Source organism: Podarcis cretensis (assembly GCF_951804945.1).
Source record: "Podarcis cretensis genome assembly, chromosome: 3".
Classification (NCBI taxonomy): domain Eukaryota; kingdom Metazoa; phylum Chordata; class Lepidosauria; order Squamata; family Lacertidae; genus Podarcis; species Podarcis cretensis.
In genome coordinates, this window is record NC_137172.1 from 37,571,170 (window position 1) to 37,595,210 (window position 24,041).

Sequence of the window (24,041 nt, forward strand, 5' to 3'; positions counted from 1 at the left end):
CTCAAAAGTTGGTTCTGTTATGACACTTACATCCCAAAGGGCCTGTTCACCATCCAGAGAGAAATCTTAGTCCAGAACGGAACTATGATTCTCAGCATTAAGAAAAAGTAACAAACTGAACCAGGCTGTACCATGTACCATGAACATGGCATCTCTTTAACTGCCAGGTCTGCTTCTTAAAAAGAATAAAGGGCTTCAGTGGGTGGGGAAGGAACACCCCCATCAAATAAATATGATGCAGCCTGGTCTATTTATTCCTTTGCCACTAAACCTCAGCCACATGTGTGTCTAAGATTCATCTAAATTAGAGATTTCCCTCCAGAAAACAGCCCTTTATGAAGCCCCTCAAAACAAAATCAAGAATCAGCTGGATGTAGAGAACAGTTTGGGAACATTGGGTGAAAACTCAAAATGCAGAGAAGAGAGACTGCTTAAGGGTTTTAGCATCCTATATGAAATACTAAACTCCACAGGGTTCCCATCACCCCCCACAATTTCTCCAGGGCTTTGAACCTCAGCATGGCCACTGATGCACACATCCCATGCTCTTTCCAGTCATCTTAACTTTTGCTCCCACAAATCCCAAAAGATCTTGGAAGCAGAATAGATTCTGCAGATGTGCTTGATTTGCTGCAATTATTCCAAGCACACAATTCAGATTTTCTCAGTACAAAGGTTGGCCTTCTTTGGCAGACGATAACCAATCCAAATTCTAATTAAGTCAGCAGGCCATATAAACTCTACCCAAAGTTAGCAATTATTATTGCAAGGATATAGAGATGAACATGATGTGCAAAGCTTAGCCACCAATGAAACAGGCATGATTAGAAAATGAGTCAGGGATAGGAAACCTGTGACCTTTCAGATGGCTCAGCTTCCATCACTCCCAACCAATAGCCATTGCTGTCTGGGGCCGATGACAATGTCTGGAAGATCCCAAGTCTTCCCCTGCCCAATCTAGACACTGCTGTTGGTACCCCAGATTCCATCAGCTGGGTAACTTTGCAGCTTCTAAGTATACACTGCTACTATCAAGGAAGCGCTGAAGGGACTCCAAACAGCAGGCTTTCTTCTTCAATTCCAAGCCTAGTATTTTGATGGCCTTTGTACAAAGCGGCTCACCAATGGGATCTGATGCAGCCATGGGTCCCTCCATTGCAGCCTTCCCATTAAAGAGGGAACTGGCTCACTCATCAGTCACTGGCACGGAGCCCACTTGGCAACTTACACATTGAGTCACTGGAAATTAGTTGAGACGTGGGGACTTAACTCAAAATTTAGCTTGGCTAAGGAGAAGCGGGGGGAGAAGTACTTCGGGTTGTAGCCAGCGATTTAAGAGCAAAGACTTTATGTGACAGTTTGTGGGTGCTGGTGCTGACACTCATTAGGGCTGTTATAAACAGAGGAAATAAATGCCTGCTGTCGGGAGTAGCCAGCCAATGTAATGCTTGGGGGGGGGGAGCTGTCCTTGAGTGGAGAATTCCCATACCCCACTCCCACAGATTTCACAAAGAGAAGCCTGTCTCTAAAAAAAAAATAGACTTTCCGGGAGTGATAGAATAGCATGGTGAATGGAGGCTGTGGAGGTGAGATGACCCCATACTTACTATAACAACCAAGTGGGAACATTTTTCTTCTCTTTTGAGCATGATGCGAAAAGCAGCAGCTGACTAATGGCCATTAGGCACCATTAGTTACAAATGAAAAATCTTATTAATATTAAATAATAACAAGCAACAAGGGTAGTGTTGTAGCATCTTGAAGGTCCCAAATTCAATCCCCACCATCTTCAGGCAGGGCTGGAATTGTCTCCTGTATGGAACCTTGGAGAGCTGCTGCCAATCAGGGGAGAGAATACTGAGCTAGATAGACCAATGGCTTCTTTCTATGCTCCCTCTCCCTGCGAGAAGTGAGGTTACAGGGAACCAGGCAGAGGGCCTTCTCAGTAGTGGCGCCCGCCCTGTGGAATGCCCTCCCACCAGATGTCAAGGAAATAAGCAACTATCGTACTTTTAAAAGATATTTGAAGGCAGCCCTGTTTAGGGAAGTTTTTAATGTCTGACGTTTTATTGTGCTTTTAATTTTCTTTTGGGAGCTGCCCAGAGTGCGTAGGGAAACCCAATCAGATGGGCAGGGTATAAGTAAATTGTTGTTGTTGTTGTTGTTGTTGTTGTTGTTGTTGTTGTTGTTGTTGTTGTTATCCTGCAATGCAGATTCTGCCTGTCCACTTTTTTTTACAACTGTTTTCCTTACATAAATAATATTATGCTCCTTCCATCTCAGCAAACATGGTTATACCCCTAATTACCATTTTTTCCTTTATTATACCAGACAATTGGGATAGCTTCCAGGTTGTTACTAAGCTGATTTTAACAGCACTTCATTAGTTACTGCAGCCTAACAAGATTGCAAACAGATTGTATTATATTTTATGACCATTAATTTAGTAAACCTCTGGATTAGCCTGTTCCCTTATCACTTTACAATCCTATCAAATACAAATGAAGTCTGCAGTTGATCAGGGAAGACAGGGAGCCCACCTGTTAATGGCCAAAAAAGGGAGCATGTTCACCATTTAGAATAACTGCCAAGAATGCAATATGAATTGCAAATATATGTATAAAAGAATATAATGTTTTGCTGGTAATTCTAGACAGGGAGAAACTTAGTCCGTGACTGCTGTTGGCCCAGGTGCCTTGAATTGGAGATTAAGCAATACGAAGAAAAGGAATATGTATGAAGTAAGGGGAGAAGAGGCAGAGCAGGTTATCCGAAGGAATAGGATGGAGGAATAAACCATTTTAATATATAAGGAATTTGGTAGTTGCCACATTATCAAGTTTTGCTCACATCAGAATGCCTCTTGCATCAAGTGCTCATTTATACCCAAGCCCCTCATGCATTTGTTGGGTTAAAATAACAATCCCAGTTAATAAGATGCAAAATTATACACCAAAAAAATGTATATAAAAGGCTGCATCCAATGTTTGTCATGCTCAAAGGAGACCCACTAAAGTTAATAGGCACAAGTAGCATGAGTTCATTCATTTCATTAGGTTTATCATCATTTTTTGAGTATAAACACCGAAGTATTTTGACAGTCATGTGCATTGTTTTATGTATCTGTTCCTGTGCTGGTGTCTTTCGGAAACATGGAATTTATCTGTGTATAATATTATACTGGAACAATGTATATAATATGTGATAATTGCTTGCATTTTTTAGTGGAACTCTTTTCCATCAAGATCATTGTGACCTTGGGCCACAAATTGCACATCCGATGGTTCAGAGGGAAGGTTGACATGGAAGATCTAGCAGGTTCAAAAAGGAAGAAGCTAATGATGACGACATGTGGTTTAGGAATCACTGCCGTATTTTAGATCCAGAGGAAAGTTGGCAGGTTTGAATGCAGCCGTGCAGATTCCCTGAGCTTCCCCCATCCCTTCAACAGTTCCATACTGGTTAACCTCAGAGAGAAAAGAACTTTTCTCCACAGTCATGACAACTACACTCCCTCTGTGATTTTAGAGAACCAAATTAAGAGAACAGTCAAAACACTATACTTCTCCATGTTAGCTGATCTCAGCTCATGGCCCAAGAAGTGTGCGGTGTGGGGAGAGAGGATGGATAATTACCTCATGGGCTGAGTCCTCAGAGCTGTCTTCAAGTCTTCAACTATTTTATTCCTCATTTCCGTTTCTTCTTCATCAAATGCATACAAGGTCTGCATCTGTTTGGATGAGGCAAAGAAACAGTGACAAATCCAGCACTGGACGGAAGTTCAGAGAAATCTGAGGCTACTGAGCAACTCAGGATTCATCCCCAAGAGTTTTTTGCCAAACTAAACTGGAGATGCTGCTGGGAAGCTCACCAAGAAAGCAAAGTCTTCTCCAGAAACAAAGCTGGGTAAAAATGAGCTTCTGCCTAAGGACCAAAGAAGTCTGTGTCTTTAAGTGCAAAGTTGTTGCTTTTAACCAAATGGACACTGTGGGGTGGCTGATATGGGTCAGAATTCCAGTGTGGGAATTTTAATCTCCTTCTACCCCACCGCCCAAGGTCCTGATTCAGTTTGTGCCTCCAGAATAAGCAATTTAGATAAGGGGGAGACTCCCATGCACTTTACTTGGGAGCTTTCACCCCTTTGCAAACACCAGTATGGGACCGCCAACACAGATTAGGACCACAGTAGGGAAACCCTCCTCCTATAACTAGGATCCCAAATTGGATTGGGAACCTAGCTTGCAATGAGGTAGGCAAAAATCACAGGGCCAGAGCCAATTTGCCAAGTGGGAAAATTACTGCCTGGCTCAGAATATGGCAGCCAATGAAGTCTATAGCAAGGTCTTGCATGCACAAACAGTCAATATCTGAAGGAAGGAGATCTGGTGATGAATTTAGTGAGGAGGCCTGGGCAGACCTCAATTTATTCCCCAAGCATGGACCCAAGTGGACCCACAGGCACAGTGGACCCCAAGCATGGACCCAAGTGGACCCACAGACACATGGACCCACAGGCGCAGTTGGCTCCGCCCCTGGGGAGGGCCTGCACAGTAGCCTGCCTGCAATTGGCCAATTTGGAGTCCTGGCTAGTGTGTGACTCCACAGGCCAAGCCATGCGGGTCAAGCCTTTCACCCCAGCACCAATGCTAAGAGCTGGATTGTGAAGAGGACAGGGCCAGGCAGCATCACCTCCTAACCATTTAGGGTAAGCTGACTTTTTAAAACAACAACAAGAAGAAGAACCATGTGCTTAGGAGCACAGATACAGAGCTAAAGCATCATTTGCTTTGGCCCTAACTAAAGCTGCAATCCTAAGAGTGGTTATTAGGTTAAAAGAAAATCACAAAGGAATAGAAGCCCTGTTGAATTCAATGCAACTCATTTCTGAGTAAATATGCTTAGCACATCATGTTTTTCACTTTGGGTCCATTTTGAATGAATATACTGTGATGAAAGCTAAGGCGAGCTTGAAGAAACAGCCATGCTCCGTCCTTCCAAGGCACTTATAATAACATCTTACAAACAGCTAAGTCTTTCATGCAGTGTTCAGCACAAATCAGATAAAATCTCACTTTTCTTGGAGAGCCTCTTTGCCCCACTCCCCGCTTCTCCACAAGCCCTTCTGTGTCACTTTGTGTTTGCAATTCATGCCATGCCAACACATGTCAAATCTTCAGGGTGGTCAGTTGATGAAGCAATGTGACTCTTATACACTCTGCAGCTGGCACAGGGAACTGGATTTAACTCCAGGGAGATACATACACTGATTCATGCTAAAGTCAGATTTGCTCAGTTAAATGGAGCAAGCCTCCTCCTCTTCTCAGGGAGAGGAACTGATAGAAAACAAGGAAATAATGTTTGTGCCGACATCCCTTCCACAAAGCCAGAAACAAAACAAAACTGAAGCACTCTAGCATGTCATGTGACCTGTGGCCCACCAATTTCCAACATCTTTTTCCAACAACCATGGTGTCTGGGGCTGATGGGAGTTGGAATCCAGCAATATCTGTGGGCCAAAGGTTCCCTATTCCTGTCCTAGAGAATCATGCTTATTTGGGAGGAAGATGCAGCCTCAATGACAGGTTCCTCAGAATGTGATCTGGAGCTAAACTTGTATTCCTTTCTGCAGTGGCTTATCAGCACCCTCTCTTTTTTCTACAGCACCGGGGAAGGGGGTTGGCCCACCAGTGCCCACTTTTGAAACATATACTGAATTGTATTATCCCTATGATTTAGGGTGCCATGACTATACAACTAGAGCTTTGTTGAACTTGAAGGATTCCTGAATCCAAAACGAAACAGAGCCAAATAATCCCAGCATTCTGGGATAATTATAGACAATTAGAAGCTGCTGCCAGCAAAAAGTTCTTCTCAATTCTACACAGTCTTGGCCTCCACAATTGTTTCACTTCCTTACCATGAAGTCATTTCATTGTGTGGTCACATGACTGCTCTGTCATGTGACCACACAACAAAATGACTTCATGGCAATTTATATGCAAATAACTAAAAAAGAAAGGGACGTGGGTGGCGCTGTGGGTTAAACCACAGAGCCTAGGACTTGCTGATCAGAAGGTCGGCGGTTCAAATCCCCGTGACGGGGTGAGCTCCCGTTGCTCGGTCCCTGCTCCTGCTAACCTAGAAGTTTGAAAGCACATCAAAGTGCAAGTAGATAAATAGGTACCATTCTGGCGGGAAGGTAAACAGTGTTTCCGTGCGCTGCTCTGGTTCGCCAGAAGCAGCTTAGTCATGCTGGCCACATGACCCGGAAGCTGTACGCCGGCTCCCTCGGCCAGTAAAGTTTGATGAGCGCCGCAACCTCAGAGTCAGTCACGATTGGACCTAATGGTTAGGGGTCCCTTTACCTTACTTTAACTAAAAAAGAATAAAACCCTCACATAGTGACTTTGTCACCTTCGCTTTCTAGGGGTGGTGCTTACCTGACACCACTTCGATGGGGATTACCTAAATGACCCTATCAAAGACGGAGTGTGGTAGGTAGGTGGTCTACACAACCTCTGCAGCTAGCACTAGAGGGCTAGAGCAGCACCATGGTCATAACCAATAATATTTATATACGGCTTAATATGCAAAATCCCTAAGCAATTTACATAAAACACAGTAAGACTGGAAAAGGGAGATGCATATACGACATTTGAAATCCACAATGGAAAGAAATGCATCCATAAAAACAGAGAAGCCATCTCTAAAACATGCAGTTAAATATTAATGATCTTACGAGTCAGGGAATGCCTGCTTAAAAAGATGGGTCTTTAGGAGGTGTCTCAACCCTGTCCAGACAGGGGAGGTTGGCGTATCAGTTGAGGCTGATGGAAGACACTCCATATCGCTGAGCCCACGTCTGCCTCAAATGACAGTGAGGGATCCAGAAGGACCCCCAAGATACATATCTGCCCCATCAAACGGAGGGCAACCCCATCTACATCTCAGAGCATGTTGCAGAATCATCACCATCTAGATCTGCTATCTCCTCATTCCTTTTAATCTGCCTGCACCTTAATTTGAACTGCAATTCTATACACCCTCACCTGAGAGTAAATTTCACTGAACTCAATGAGACTTGCTTCTGAGCAGGCACACATAGGATTATACTGTTCTGTCTCCGCCCCGTCCCCCGGTTCCCTATCATTAATAGTGGGGCAGAGAGAAGCAAACAAAAATGACCCGAGTAGATTTCACGTCCATCTTTGAGATGTGCTGAAAGACGTATTTTCTTTTCTGCTCTATAAAGCTCTTGTGCTGCAAGCAAATCATTTCCAAACCATGAAAAATAAATGTGTAACAGCTGTATTGATGACCTCTGACACACACACACACACACACCCTCTTTTAAACGTCATGTGCTCAGGATAGCTGTGGCTCTAAAGAGCTACTTCTGAAGCTATCATTCATTTGCAAACCATATATATATATATATATATATATATATATATATATATATGTATGTATGTATATAGGAGTGCCGATATTGACAAGCTTCCAAAAGCAACATGGGGGTGTAAAGGTAACTTTTCTGTTCCACAGGAAAGCAAGGAATGGGTTTATTTGGGTTGCTAAGCTTAGACGATTGAAGACAGAAAGCAGAATGTCTAAGCGTTCACGTGCTCATGATGTTGGGAGAGAGGGAAAGAAATGAGGGAAGCAAAGGGCAGCCATTTCCATATAAGCACCCATTAGTGCCAAGATCCATTCCAGTGGATTACCATGTGGATGGCACATGTTGGCTGGGCCCACTTCAACCATGGCTCCATGTTGCAGTGAGAGGGCAAGGAGGGAATAATACCAGAACAGCCAGAAGGGCTATAAGCTGGGTGGTAGAGTATGTGTGCTGCATGCAAAAGGTCCCAGATTCAGTCTCCAGCATCTTCAGGTAGGACTGGAAGGGACTCCTGCATTAAATGCTGGAGAGTCCCTGCCAATCAGTGGAGGCAGTACTGAGCTAAATGAACCAATGCTCTGACTTTGTGTAAGGCAGCTGCCTACATTCCAATCAAAGATATATTTTTAGAAGGAGGCCTAATATTGTTTTTCCATTGTCTATCCACTCATTGGCAAGAACACTGCAAAGTGGAAACAACTTTACTTCTTAGTAAACTACTGGGTAGAATATTGCCTGCACACTTTTCCTTCTTATCTCCACCAGTGCTGTTTTTCTAGAAAAAGAGGTGCCAGAACTCACTATGAATGCCTCCCTTGTTCTCTTATAATGGCAATGGGACCCACCTGAGAAGTGCCAGAACTGAGTTTCAGTGAGTTCCTGCTGAAAAAAGCCCTGATTTCCACAAGTGGTTTAATGTTTATGATGGTTCAGGGTGGTATTGACTCAGCGTAGACCTACTGAAACAAATGGACCTAACTTAGCCATATTGTATTGGATCTACTCTAATAGTTAGTTGAATGTTACCATTATTGTAAATTAAACACATAAATTAATTAAATAAAATAGAGACATACTCTACTGTTCACAAAGGCTGAAAATTCAGGAAAGGGGTCTAGAATATCTCTGAGAAGTCAGACCCTACCACAATCTGGGAGTGGGGAAAACTCCCAGTGATATGACAGTGCCTCTAACCCACTATGTCAGAATGGTCAAGGCAACAATATTCTCAGAGAAAGCAACTTTTCGACAGTATGCTGCAAGGTACTTACTGCAGCCATGGAGTTGATGCGGTCAATGTAATAGTCTGGCCAACTTGTAGCAAGCTTATTAGGGTCTTCTTGCTCCTGAAAAGAGAAAATCAAAATTATATGAGATATATAAGATATTGCCACAATCATCATTATCATCCAAGCTATTTTCTTTCTGCACCATACTTAATTTTACACACCTCTGTCATGTCATCTGCTAAACTTACTTATCCCAACCATTGTACTTTTTCCTCACAGGGTGATTTGCTACAACTTGTTTAAAATTTTGGTTGCACTTTGCTGAACTTTTCAGAGCTATACAGCATCCCTTTCAAGCTGTGGTAATCAGAACTGTACACAATGTTCTCAACCACAGATTTGTGTAATGGCATTATGATACTGGCAATTTTATTTTCAATCCCTTTCCTAAAGATTTCTGACATGGATTTTGCCTTTCTCAGAGCTGCCACACACTGGGTTGTCATTTTCACTGAAGTATCTATCATGACTTCATCTGAGATATGTTTCCTGGTCATCATCACTGCCAGCAGTTCAAACCCTATACAGTGGTACCTTGGGTTACAGACACTTCAGGTTACAGACTCCGCTAACCCAGAAATAGTACCTCAGGTTAAGAACTTTGCTTCAGGATGAGAACAGAAATCATGCTCCGGCAGCGCAGCGGCAGCAGGAGGCCCCATTAGCTAAAGTGATGCTTCAGGTTAAGAACAGTTTCAGGTTAAGAACGGACCTCCAGAACGAATTAATTTCCTAACCCGAGGTACCACTGTAAGAGCATATGTTAGGATTTTTTACCCAAAATTTGCATCACTTTACACTTGTTTACACTGAATTGCATTTGCTGTTTTAATGCTAACAAACCATGATCTCCAAGTCAGATGTTATGCTGGGCTAGATACTGTAGTTTGCTTCTCCCTTATGAATATTATTTGCAACTTGTATCCAGGGTTTTACTTGTGTTCAAGTGAACCTGAGTAGAAGCACTCTGCACTCCTCCCCCATTTAAGACAGGAAGGTTGGGGCTGATGCCCACTGAGATGCAGGGCTTGTAAGCATGTTCCTGATCCTGTCCCCACTTTTAAACATTGCAAGTTCAAGCAAATGGCTAAACACAGCTCTTCCAGCTTCCTTGTTTCCACTAGCAAGTAACAATAAGGTACCACAGTGCCATGAGTAAATGGCAGCCCTTTCTTTGCTTAAAGGGAGGAGAGGGTTAGATGAGCAGTTTGTGTCTGCTTCATGGAGCTTCAATATTTCCAGTCATTGGGGTGCTTCCTCCCATGTGATGCCTCCCTACAGAGGCAAACTTATGTAATGGGGCTCACATTAGGAAGAATAACTACGAAAACTGCTGTTTGTGCATATCAAGTATATCTATCTTCAGTTCATAGAAAAAACACACAATACAAAGTTGATAACTAGTGCATTACTTTTAGATAATACTGTAATCGTATCATGACTCGAATACAAGAACAGACACAGAGAGCTAATCTATGCCTACTTAAATAAAGGTCATTCCAAAGAGGGCTATGCTTATATGGAATCTCATTTATAAATGATTGAGGTAGAGAAAGCTTTTAAATTTATCCTCTCTTTTCTTTTCCACCAATTTTCATGTATTAACTATCAATCATATTGTGAGTCTAGTCTAAGGATTTGCCACTAATTTTTATCCCTGTTTTCAGGGGAGGGGGAGCTAGGTTGGTCTTGTGTCCTACTTTACAGTCCTCTACGTGGAAGGGCTGTCAAAGGACAGTTCTCTATTTTAGAGGCAAAGTATGATTTAAAGATAAGGAATAACACAAAGGGGGAGCAGGAACCTTGAAGTTGCCCATCCATAGTTAGCAGTGCCTGGCCTGCAGACTTCACCTGCTGTCTTCCCCACTATGGTGTAATGTGTTGAGTCCTAGAGATAATTACTATTTGTAAATTTGCATCTATGCATATCAAATGCAAGTTTTAGGCAGATTTGTGTCTTCCTTTTTCCTCTGAGAATAATAATAATAATAATAATAATTTTTAAAAATTACTTTACTAAATATCAGTCCTGAATACAAATTGGATGTAGATATTTCACACACCCATTTCCCTGTATCCACTTCCAGACTTTAGTTTTTACTGAATACAAGGAGCTGAAATAATCACAAGGGTGATTTTGTTCTAAGTGTCAAAACATTTTACTACTTCAACCTTTATTCTAGCAAGCTTACGAAGTGTGGGAGAAATGAGTTAAGACAATATTGACCAGCTACTATTCAAATAAGCTCTTCTATCTACAGCAAATACAGGAAACCCCTTTTTACGTCCACCAAAGCCATTATTGCAGACACAAGAGTTTGGGATGTATTTGAGATTCAATTATTCATACCGTTTAATAATGGCTCATCTCACCTCTCCTCTTAGCCAGCTGCTGGGTGAACATTTATAAGAATCAGAATTTGTCTGGAGAGGCCCACAAATTACTGCTCTCTGGGGGAATGGCACTGTTTCCATTTAAACACAAAACACAAAACTGAGTATTTCAGAACCTGGATCAGCAAGGAAACTCTTGTGTCAGATGACTGCAAGACAACTTAGTATGAATGGTGGGGAGGAGAGCTTTCGTGCACAAGGAGATGCAGAAGGAACACATTGGCCCTACTCTCTAAAGCTCAACAACTTTTGGGGTGTCCTGGTTTTTACTTTTTAAAATGCCGGTATGGCAACCCTAGAATATATGGAAACAATTACCCAACTACAGGAGCAGGGCATGAATGGAATATATTATAGAAAAGCCTACTTTAAACTCCCACTGAATAGTGTAAATATTAAATTTAAAAACAGATGGCAATCTGCAGTATTTCATAAGCAGCTGTCTCATTCTTCCCAATGCAACAACACTATAATCAATATGAGAACCATCTTCCAATTCCAGATGACTGCAATGCAGTCAACATATATTTTAAGTACAGAAGCTAACTGTCTTCAATAGCCCCCCTTCCAACATGGGACCTGGGAGATTCAACAGTCTTCAGTGAGTGTTTAGAGCAGGCAGTGGGATTTTTTGTATTTGTGATGGTACTCACTGGCATGGAGTACTATCACCTCTTTTTTGTTGCACATGGCAAACATGTTGTGGTGGCACCCACAGAACTTTTATCAAGATATGAGTACCAGCATCCCATTTTTATTTTTACAAAAATAAAACAGCACTGGAAACAAGAAACCAAACAAACAGAAGTTGGTCTATTCAGTGGGTATTTATGGATTCTCCGTTAAGTCCATCTAAACACCAGGAAGAACTTTCTGGCAGTAAAAGCTGTTTGAGAATGGTAGACTCTCCTTCCTTGGAAGTTTTTAAGCAGAGGTTGGATGGCCATCTGTCATGGATGCTTTAGTTAGATTTGAACAGACCAGACCATGCTTTGTTTTATTCTTTGGGGGAGGGAGGCAGATGACAGATTTGAGGCTAGTGTTTGTTTGAAAACCAGATTTCTTTAGGCTGAATTCAACAACGAAAACAACTTTTAATCAGCTGCTGCATTGCTTGGCCCAGTTCTGCAAGGTCTGATTTAGTTTCTCTCTCCCCACCCCCCTCAAATCTATGAAATATGGAACATTCTTCAAACTAAGGGATGCTCGCCTCATTGGGCTGTGATCAATTATACTTCTACTGGCTGGCATTCTCTGATTAATGTGCAAAATATGTACAGCCTCTTCCCCCTAAGCTATAGGACACAACATACATTTATAACTGAAGCTTGAAACAAATTCAAGATTTTCCAGACTTCTTTCTTACTCTTTTTCTCTCTCACACATACAGTATATACAACTCCTAAGGCAGGCAAGTCACAAGAGCCTTCAGTTTTGAAGCAGGACAGACCAAATGGTCCAAGTTAATCAGTGGGAAGAAGCAATTGCAATGCACTCTTTCCCAAAAGGTACAATTAAGCACTTGCAAAGCATTGTTAGACACTTACTGATACATCTTCCCCAAGGGTTCTGAAGGCAAAAGGAAATAATTGTCCCTTCCAGAAATGGGCAAGAGATGTGTGCAAACTTTCCTTTCAGTTTCTGTGAAGTAAACTGTGAATATTCATCGATAAATAGCAGCTTAATGACTATGAAAAATAGACCTCTCCAGTGTGAAGAATAGGTGTGCATAACTGATTTCTAATAGTCAGCAGTAAGGCCTAGCAACAAAAGTTAACAGTTGAATTGCATAGCTTGTTCTTCTTTGTTGATAGAAGGGAGAATCAGGCCTCTCTAGAATGTGGTCAACCTTTTCTGGCTCACTTTTCCATATGTATATGTTTGAACAGGAAGGAGAAGGAGGCTTGAATAAACTGCTTTTTAGCTAACCAGAATGCAAGAGTTTTCATATGCGCATTTAATAGCGTAGATAGAAAAACCGGCATCAAACACTATGTGCAATCTTGTGACGTGAAGTAGAGATTGAATTGCTCAAAGTAAGCCGGAGCTGCAAAACTGCAGCCGCTCGAAGCAGTGATTTAATCTTTCAAAACTCAAGACATGTCTGTGATGCTCAATTGTACATTTTTTTATATTAGCATAATAGCTCATCTGCCTATTACTGTGGTTACAGATTTGGTACCCCTCACCCCTGCCCCAATAAGTGAGTATATACTAAGGTCAGAGCACACGTTACAGCCACAACAGAAAGGCTATCAAGGCCAGCATTAACACAGTCAAGTGCTAACTCCTCTGCACTATGGCTTATCAGAAGAGCCTGACGGATCAGACTCATGGTCCATCTAGTCCTGTTCTCACAGTAGCCAACCAGATGTCTGCGGGAAACCTGCAAGCAGAACCTGAGCACGAGAGCACTCTTCTCTGTGGTTTCCAGCAACTGGAATTCAGAAGCATAACTGTCTTCCAAGTGTGGAAGCAGAGCATAGCCATCACGGCAAGTAGAAACTGATAGCCTTATCTTCCATCCAAGTCTCCATGCCCCTCACAGAAGTAAATGGGAACACAGAGAATCAGGATTAGAGACTCACAGTGCAATAGTGAAGATCCACATGAGAAGTGGGTTTTATTAGAGTCAAGCATCTATTGTCACAGGGTGGCTGTGGGCCCAATCCCTATCAGGTACCAGAAAGCGAGGTGACAATGAGCCTATCTCAGCTGAGCACCAGCCTCATGTTGTAACCATTGAGAGACTGTCTAGGAGATCCTCTTACTCCAAAATACAGTGGCAATATATTAAATGTAACCCACAGTTATCTCAATTGCTCCTCAAACTTTTTCTTGTCACATTTTCCAGAACATGTGGGATGAAAGGTTTATGCATTCTTTTAACATTATACACATACATGCTCATGCTCTCTCTCTCTCTCTCTCTCTCTCTCTCACACACACACACACACACACAGAGAGAGAATTCAATTCATGCTTCACTTAAACAATAATAATTATTTCTGTTTCAAATGAATTGGTCCTAACTAGCTTAGGTATACAAGAAGAGAATCCGAAACCTTTGTTTTGTTTTTCAATCAGGGCTACCCAGCAGTCAGCAAGGCATTCAAAATGGTCCAGCATTCCAGACCTGGATGGAGCTAATGTCTGGGTGCATTATGTGAAATCTGAAGACTGGGGTTTATTTTTTAAAAAACCCAAGCATTTCGAGAGACCTCAGACTCTGATTTAAATAAACTGTGTAATTGCAATGTTTAAAACAGGCTTAAACTTTACAATAACTGTATCTGGTACAGACCCTTCCATGGGTGTTTTTGGAGGAAAATACCATTTTAGGAAACTCTAAACTGCTGTGCAACTAGCTTACATTTAAAAAAAATAAAATAAAAACTTCCTCATATTTGAGAGAAAAAGGTAGATACCCATCCCCTCAATCCAAATGCAAGAGTAGCTTAAAGGTCAGTATATGCTGGCATCCGTCTGTATCAGGAAACAATGAAGGAGTGTGCCTTTGGGGATGAAGTCAAAATGTTGGAAGGTGACAGCTCTTGCAGTGGCTGTAAGACAGCATGGTACACAAACATTACATTGCTGTTTTCTGCCCCAAATAGGTTGTGTGTGGATGACACACAGATGGCTAGAAAGGCATTTGGTCTTATCCAGCAGGGCTCTCATCAACTGCACACATGCTTTTGAGAACCCTGTTCCATTCATAGCTACCAGATATAGGTATACATCTGTTTAAATACGTGAGTATGTTATTCATAGTTGATGTGCTTGCTCCGAGAACCAGCACCATAGAGCAACAGTCATGAGGGGTTCTACAGAACCACCTATAAAGACTGCCTCCTCCACTATGGATTCCCTGCTAACCAGTCCCCTTCACCCATTAAGTTAGAATTGTGAAGATACTGGTAGCTCCTTAATACAAAATGACCCTTTGGAGATCTGACAAAGGAAGACTTCACATGTTTTCTGCAAAGGTTATAAAACTTTATTTAAGCACACACATTTTTAAAACCTGCCCTTTTAACCCATTTTATCGTATTTCAAGAGTTAGAAATTCTTCCTTAACATGAGGGCAAAGACTAGCTGGAAATGCAATTAATAATAATCCTTCTCATTTTTACAACTTATTTTCTACTACCATCAATTTTTTCATTCCTTTCTTATGTGAAACTTACATTGTTGTAATTTTGGCAAAGACTATTTCCACCTCTACTTGCATAGTGGAGAATAATAGAAGTCTAGGTTTACTTTCTAGCACGCTAAGGCGGCTAGCCTAAAACCCTTCTCCCCACTGTTCTAAAAACTCATTATGAAGGATCAATAAACTATTTGATCACACACTTTGTAAATTCTAACCACAAATACTCTTTGAGTTTGCTGATCATGTGTTTGCGTTTGCTGATAATGTGTTTCAGTACTGAAAGTGCCTGAATGTGTCTGGATGGTGCCCAGTCCACAATTATACATTTCATACATACCAAAGCTCTGTTTTATTCTCCATCTCTGAAAGTGGTAGACCCTCTCTCCTTTTAATCCCCTTTTCTGCCAAAACCCCTCAAGGCTCTTTGCCTGGCCTTTGCCAATTCTCTCTCCTCTGACAGTGCAACCTCTACTCCAGTGACATCAAAATTTCCCCCTCAATCAAATCCCACATCTCCACTTGCCTCTCCAACATTTCATTCTGGATGATTTGCCAACACCTCAAATTCATCGCATGCAAAACCAGTGTCTAATTTTTCCTGTCCCTTCTCTGCTGTCTCTTGCTATTAACATTATTGTTCAACTGATCACTCAATCCTACGGTGGAGCTTACAGCCCATCAATACCCCTGGGAACATGTACTTTTCCTTTTCCACATCTGTTGTCAAAATGCGGGTTTGTACACTGATATCATGTAATTTCAATGATGAAAACCAAAATACCAGCTTCTTCCATACATTTGCACCAGGCAATCAGTTTGATGCATCAGGCTCTAGGAACCAGCCAAAGCCATCTCTCAGCCAGTCTGGAGGAGTAAGCAGGAGGTCGCAGTGGAGGTCTCCCCTCACTTGCCTCCTGTGACATCTGTGGTCACCACCCTTAGGTTAAGCAAGAAGGTTCTTTATACCTAAAATCTAAGGATTTTAAACATCACCACCTGGCCGAGATAACTACATTTGTCAAGTGACACCTTGGTAATATGAAACACTGAAAATTTTATCCTTGAAAACCTCAAAAGATTGTGAAACTTGGACCTTAGAGCCCATTTATATATTAGCAGTTGTTCCAAAGGGAGACAGCCTAGGGATGACTGCTCTCAAGAGTATTTGAAGTAACAGAAACATGGGAAGTGGGACAAGAATATGGCTACTTCCCATGCCAAAGTCACCCCATGGGATGCAGAAGGTAAACATTTTTTCCAGCCCTACTTACATGACTCACATCCTTCAAATATTACCAAGAGTGGTATGGGAGAAGCAACTTCTGATAATATCAAAAATGCCATTAGCTTGGCTGAAATAACCAGTTGTGTGGAACATTCTGACTAGCTACACTCACAGTTTGAGCCTGGTCTTTTGAAGGCCTGTTCTAAATTTCTAAGAGAAGTTATTCTGGACCTCAGATTTTCAGACATCTGTAAGCTTTTTAAAAATTGGGGGGGGGGGAGAGAAGTGGAGAAGCTGCAAATCTTCTCTGCCTTTCCCATGGTAAAAGAAAAGAAATTCTTCAGGTTTAAAAAATAAATATATAATTTTCAAGGGCTTGACCCTCAGCGACCTCCATTCTTAAGATAAACAAATGAGCCAGCATTGCATAACGGAAACTGTGAGTTAAGCTGAGAAAGTTAGAGAGCGCAAGAGAAAAAACAGAACTCTCATCCCTTCTGCTGTTCCCCAGAATATGGCTGACATTTTCAGAGTTTTATCTAGGAGTGGATATTCTTCAGTGGAATGTCAGCACATAGATGGATTCCTGAGAAAGAGTTCAAATTGCTTTTTCCTTGATGTCAGCAAGTATAGAGTGAAACACGAATGAAAGCTTTACCAGAAAATATCTGTCACCTTTCAGGTACTATAAGTGGCCAGGAGAACAGAACTTTGTTGATGTTGTTGCTTACCAATCAGAGGACATGTGCATAAGTTTAATAATTACACGTGTAATTTACAAAACAGTAGACTTGGAATTGCCAACATGGTTCTCAAGGAACTTCCATTTCTGGTTTCCTAGACAAGAGCTCTGTTGTCATTTTTAAATTTTGTACCTTGCCTGTAAAATGTTAGGTGTAATAAATAATTGACTCAACTTTCTCATTGTGATGCCCTTCCTTAAAATCCCTTGAGGTAAGGACCTGTTAAACTTGTTGTTTGTAAAGCGCCATCTTTGTAGATGTGTCTCCACCATAATCATCTCTGAAAACCTTTGCTGATGGGTCCTCTTAGGATCAGCTTTCACATTATCAGATAAGGGCCAGCAAACACACACTTCAGCATAGTGAGAATTAATGACACTTTAATATGTTAATAAGGATTAAAGTGGCACGGTCTGTATCCAGAAGCTCTGGCGTGCAGATATCATCCCAATCAAAATGGAGGTGGTAGCATCCACTGATTTACCTGCAAATTGTCCTTGCAGCAGCTCAGAGGTAACTATTACTACTACTGCTACTACTACTACTACTACTAATAATAATAATAATAATAATAATAATATATTTATACCCCACCCATCTGGCTGGGTTTTCCCAGCCACTCTGGGTGGCTTCCAACCAAACTACCACTGCAGCAAGCCCACTGCAGCAAGCCCACTAACCTTGAGGAGATGCCCAAATGAACACCTTTATGGCAAAAAGGTCTCTCTGCAAGACATCTTCAACTAAGCTGACTTGCGGAGGGCTTGGAGGTATGTGCTTTGGGGATAGATGATAGCAAGGAAAATGTGAATACTGTATTGTATTTCAGCAACATCAGGCTGGCCATTGTATTTTGTGGCATTCAGCAACAACACATACCAAGACAGATCCCCATAAATACAGCAAAAATTTACAAAAACAAAAGTAGCCAATAAAGTATTGAATAAGAATATAGATTATGAAGCAAACACTCGCAGGACATAGTGATCCCTCAACAGGTTAGCTGTGAACATGTAGCCCAAATGTGTCGCAGAGAAAAACTGTTTCATGTGCAGTGAAAGAACTTTTTTAAGTGTCAGGGGCTACAACCAAATAACTGTGAACAGTGATAGATATTCACAGCTTTGAAATTTAGTCTCAACAATTGTCATCTTTATTTGCATGAAGTTAATCCGGTCCTGGCACTGAGCAAATGTGCAAACAGTGGCAATTTCTTCATCCGTTTCTGCTTCTATTGGAATTCTCCGACATCCCTAACTCCGACACTGTCCTAATTTATTGTAGATCCACATTTTGCTTGACATTGTGTGAACATGGTTCCCACCACAAAGAGCACACACAATGCAAAACAGAAAACACATTCAGGAGTTTCCATCCACCCCCTACTTCCCCACACACATGCTGAGAGAAAAGATGACGTGACCTTCATTTGGTGCATTATGTCTTTAAATGAGACCAGATGAACATTCATGGAAGGTTTTCTTTGGAAATCTCCATAGGGGAGGTGTTTTAAGAAGGGATTTGATGAGAGTGAACACTGGGTGTTGGGTTACTCCTGGTAGAAACTGTTATGTAGCTATTGCTAATACCTAAAGCACCAAAATCAACAAAGGTCCCAACTTTTGTCTTGAGTCCCAGCAATAGTACCAATGTTAGCAAGGCAAAGAAAGATCCGAGCGAGATATCACCACTATGTAACCACAAGCCCTCTCATGTAATCAGATTTTTGGCACAATATACAAAGCCCACCCCCACTGCCTTTGTATCTTGCCAGAAACCAGGACACACTAATCAACCTCTACGGAAAAGGGTGGTCTCAAGGCTTAATATAGATGGGCCACAATCCTGAAATGAAAACGACAATCCAGCGTGTGTAACAGCTGTGAAAAAGGCAAATTCCATCTTAGGGATCATTAGGAAAGGGACTGAAAAGAAGACTGTCAATATCACACCTTTCTGTGAACCTACGGAAGAACCGCACCTAGAATACTGTATACAGTTATGATCTCTGTACCGGAAAAAGGATATTGTAGATCTCGGGAAAGTGAAGAAAGGACAACCAAAATCAGCAAGCAACTGCAGCAACATCCCTATTAAGAAAGCTGAATAGTGGACAGAGAGGGGCACTTCGCACAGAATAAAGTTATGGAATTTGCTATCATGCAAGATGTAGATCCGGCCACCGATCTGCACTGTTTGAAACAACAAATTCATGGAGATGAAGCCTGTTAAATGCTACAGCTAGATATTCACTCCAAGCAAAAGCAGCTGCCAGCTGGCATGGTGGTGCCCAGAAGCTGCCTCCCTGGCAGTGCTGCTGCTGCTGACCTGAACAGGGCAGGGTTGGGGCCAGGATAATGGAGAGATCAGGGTGGTGCAGGTGTACTAGTGGTGACATTGGACTGGCTCCCCTGTGCTCCAATGAAGTCCTAAACTTGTCACTGCCCTGCCTTGTCCAGGTAAGCATCAGCAACACTTCTCCCAGTAGGGTAGCACTGTGGCACAATCCCACTGTGCCAGCCGCTCCTGCCTCCAGTATCAGAGCCAGCTGCTGGGGGGGGGGCTGTGTGAGCTTCCCATGGGCATCCAGTTGGCCACTGTGAGAACAGAATGCCAAACTAGATGGCCATGGTACCTTCCTATATGCAGCATCACAGAGAGTAATGCTCAAACATAGAAATAATTTTTATACCTTTGATGATGATGCCCATCTCCAGGCATATTTTAATCCATCTGTATTGACTTGTGTAAATGTGAGAGTCATGCCCTAATGTGGTTGTCAAGGCCTGAGAGTATCTACCAATCTCAGCATGGATGGGGTTTTTTTATAGAGCATTGCAAAGATGGCTTCCTGAGCTTCTGTTTGTGCTTTTAAAAAAGTCATTTTACACAAAATTGTACATGCTTCAGTAAGCAATCTGATGAGTCTAGTCCCACACATGAGAGTCAATGTAGATTGACCCAGGCGTGCAAAAGTCAATTATATTATTAGTATTGCTGTTTATTTATTCATTTATTATTAATTTGATTGGTGCTGTGTTATGCTTTATTTATACACCACTTTTTGGTCCACAGGCCTCCAAAGCAGTATTTGTCACTTAATACAAGGAAGTCTCTAAGCAACTTAGGAACAGAATAAAAATAGAGTTAAAAACATAGCAATCATCAATACCAGCAAAACAAGAACCTCAAGAATGATGTTAAGTTCCTAGCAGTCTTTGTCATTGAATAAACTGTAATACAAGATCACTATTATTGCAACCACTACTATGACTAATAACCACACAATAATAATACCGTCATATTACTATCCCTACCCGCACAGCCTCTTCTGTGACTTACTACTAATAATATGCACATAGGGAGAGAGATGTGAATTCCCATGACCTGAATTTCCTGGGGAAAGTTGTACAAGACCAGCTAAATTGCCTGGAAAGTTGTACAGTACCAGCTGAGGTTTAAATACTTAGTGGAATCCTTCGAAAGATTGTTCACACTAAGCAAGAAATGGAACTAGGTGAGCCAGTTCAGTTAGGACTGGGTGCTGTCCACAGCCAGTTTCATAATACAGCAAGCATTGCATCTGACCCTTAGTTCCCTCCTCACCTTGAAGGATCAGGTATTTGCTTGCAGGTGGGTGAATGGGCAGGAGGACTCCCATGCCTAAACTAGCGGGTTTGATTCATTAATTCATTAAACTAGCAGGCCTGCAAGTCAAGAGCCTTTTCAGTCCATTGCCCTCTTCAGATAAAAGAACTCCAGTTTGCTTCTCCTCCTCTTAAAATGGGGAGGGGAAGCAATACAGTAAATCTAAGAGACATATTAAATATGTTAAAGGCTGCTGCTTCCTGTCAAACCTGGCTGGCCGATGGATGGAATGCACCGTTCTGCAAGATGGCTAATAAACAGATCCTTCGCCACTAGCTCACTTAGCCTGCCTAGAAAAACGGCCACAGAGAAGGTTGTGCAGGTGAACCTATTCCAAGGGAGGAGGGAGTGATCAGAGAAGCTGTTGTGCCCCCAGGGACTGCACCCCTCAGGGGAGGGCTAAATACAAACAGCATTACTAGGCCCAGAAAATGCCACCAGCAGCTCCAATGAAATAAATGCACCTTCCTTCCTTCCTTCCTTCCTTCCTTCCACAGGACCTATGAATTAATAGGAAGACTAGCAAGAATCCCATGGATAGTGCTCAAAGTAAAAATTGGGTCTTACCAAGTCAGAAATACTGCGGCTTGTTTTAGCCAGGCAGGCAGTGCGTATGAAAGGTGGGGAGGCATGCTCTCAATTTAAAAAATGATTTATCATGATGGAGATGGCCAATGGTAAATGCTAGGGTCAGGTTTGCCACTAGGCAGAGTGGGACAATTGCCTGAAGCAGCTGGTCTGGAGTGTCATGAAAAGGTAGAAAAGTTTTGGCTATTTATTATTGCTGCATTTTTTACTGCCTCAAAGAGGGACATTTTGCCTCAGGTGCCAAAGTAACCTGGCCAGCCTTGGGTATGTTGCAGAGTCATTAACTGGTCCACCTCAAATGTCAATGACCAACCCTGATAAATGCACATAATCATATGGTTCAAATCATCCACACATGCAGAGTTTACTATGTGATTCAATTAAACTAAAGATAGTACCTTCTTCTTGCTGCAGTAAATCTGCCATTTCTTCTCTGGTGGGAGTGCAAACATTGCCTCTCTGTTCTTATCGGTGAGATCCAATTCATCCTGGAGAGGACAAAAAAGAAACATATAAATAATATATTTTTGCAGAGGATGTCCAAGGCCACCTTTATCTCCTTACCTTCAGCTGAAGAAACTTTAAAATTAAAACTTAAAAGTTGACTCTTTCAGGATATCTAACTCATCTTCAGTGTTGTCTTTGGGAACTATGCACTGAACTCTTAAGCACACAAGGACTTTCCTCCCTCTCCTTGGCCTAGGAAGAACCTTGCAGCAGGTCCCTATTAAGAGCCCTGCCAGAGAGCATGATTTATAACGCACCATTATGGATCCTAAATTACAAAATTCAACAGATAATATACTCTCCAAACTCGATGGCTTATAGTCCTATGCATAAGTGTGAGCAGGCTTCTTCAGTCTGTTAAGTGTCTATGATTTTGGATTATATTTCTTTATCCTGTTCTGCCACTAAGTTACTGAGGTAAATCTAGTATTTACAAAGGTAAAATTATGCACATAATTACATAGATTCACATTCAACTTTACTCAGTAGTGAGCAACTCAGGCAATCTCAAACCAGGACAGGATTCAGACAAGCACAGTCTGCTTTCAGACAAGTAAAGAATTTTTCAGTCAGGGAAACTAGGTTCTTCCAAAGAGTCCCACGCACAATGGATTCTGCTGCTATGAAGGTTTCAGGAAGCTAAATTCTGGGAACACTGGGCCTCTTCTGATAACCCAGTTTCCCTGGATTCCAATGATCCAGCTTCAGGAATGTTGGTTAGGGAAAAGGTTGTCTGAACCTACAGAAAAGTGGGATATACCTCAGTAAAGAATTTTACCAAACTTATCATCTAATCCTTTTATATATAGCTGCATCCATATACCTGTGGGTATAGGGCGGTATATAAATTTCATTATTGTTATTATCATCATTATTATTAATACATACATACATACATACCAGGGGTAACCCAATGTGACACCTTAGAATCATAGTATCATAGAGCTGGAAGAGACCACAAGGGCCATCGAGTCCAACCCCCTGCCAAGCAGGAAACACCATCAGAGCACTCCTGACATATGGTTGTCAAGCCTCTGCTTAAAGACCTCCAAAGAAGGAGACTCCACCACACTCCTTGGCAGCAAATCCCACTGTCGAACAGCTCTTACTGTCAGGAAGTTCTTCCTAATGTTTAGGTGGAATCTTCTTTCTTGTAGTTTGGAACCATTGCTCCGTGTCCGCTTCTCTGGAGCAGCAGAAAACAACCTTTCTCCCTCCTCTATGTGACATCCTTCTATATATTTGAACATGGCTATCATATCACCCCTTAACCTCCTCTTCTCCAGGCTAAACCTTCCACAGGTGACATTGTGAGGACTTCTGAGCCATAAAAAATAAAGCCGTACCCTAAAGCAGGAACAATACCTCTTTAAGACAGCTCCACAATGGCTCATTTGGAAAACTTTCTGGATCCAGAAACTTGTGAAAACAGTGAGCTAAAATTGCATACTGAGCCTGGTAGCGGCTGCTGACAGATTTAAAGGCCCACAGAGATTTCAGCCACAGAAAGGTACAAAAGAAACACAAACAGTAACAAGGCTAGGTCATTGCCAACAGCCCAAGGTAGGAGAAGCCAGGGGAGTGGGAGGGAAAGGGTTTTTCAAAATGTATATAACTTTGCGTGAAGAGTGCAAGCCATGTGGAAATGTTTAGAGCGAGTTTCCAAACAAGAGGGCAGCCAAGCAAGGCAAGGCAAGTTTTATCCTCCTTGCTATACAAAATTAACTTGGGCCAGGAGCACATTCTTAGAGCGATGGAAAGAGGAGAGGGAGAGAAAGAGAGGCAGAAACTGCGTGTCAAGTCTTAAGGACAGAGAGAACACTGCAAGTTTGTGGAAAGGATGTCAAGCCATGTATACTTCTGATGTTGTCAATATTACGTCTGGCCAAATAGAGAAAGAGAAGTCCTACATGGCTCACATAAGCAATGAACTGGGTCAACTCAGCAAAATCCTTCACAAAAGCTCCACCACTCAAGGGAAATGCCAGTTTATTGCTTACTTGGCAAAAGTCAAGACACTAACATGATTCTGTTCCGTACATCATAGAAACACATCTAAGAAACTGGTGGGCTGCTACTTAAACAAGAACTT

The 24,041-nt window shown here is 41.9% G+C and overlaps 1 protein-coding gene across 6 annotated transcripts in view; it reads right to left on the reverse strand.

The window, feature by feature from the left end:
• DAAM2 (dishevelled associated activator of morphogenesis 2) overlaps positions 1-24,041 on the reverse strand; it is a 217,077-nt gene that overhangs the window by 76,667 nt on the left and 116,369 nt on the right. For all 6 annotated transcript variants that reach the window (XM_079969180.1, XM_079969181.1, XM_079969176.1 and 3 more), the window contains 3 exons: positions 21,841-21,930; positions 8,671-8,745; positions 3,636-3,730 (listed from right to left, as the gene is read on the reverse strand). In XM_079969180.1, coding sequence (XP_079825306.1) covers positions 3,636-3,730; positions 8,671-8,745; positions 21,841-21,930 — 260 coding nt within the window. The remainder of the gene's footprint in view (positions 1-3,635; positions 3,731-8,670; positions 8,746-21,840; positions 21,931-24,041) is intronic.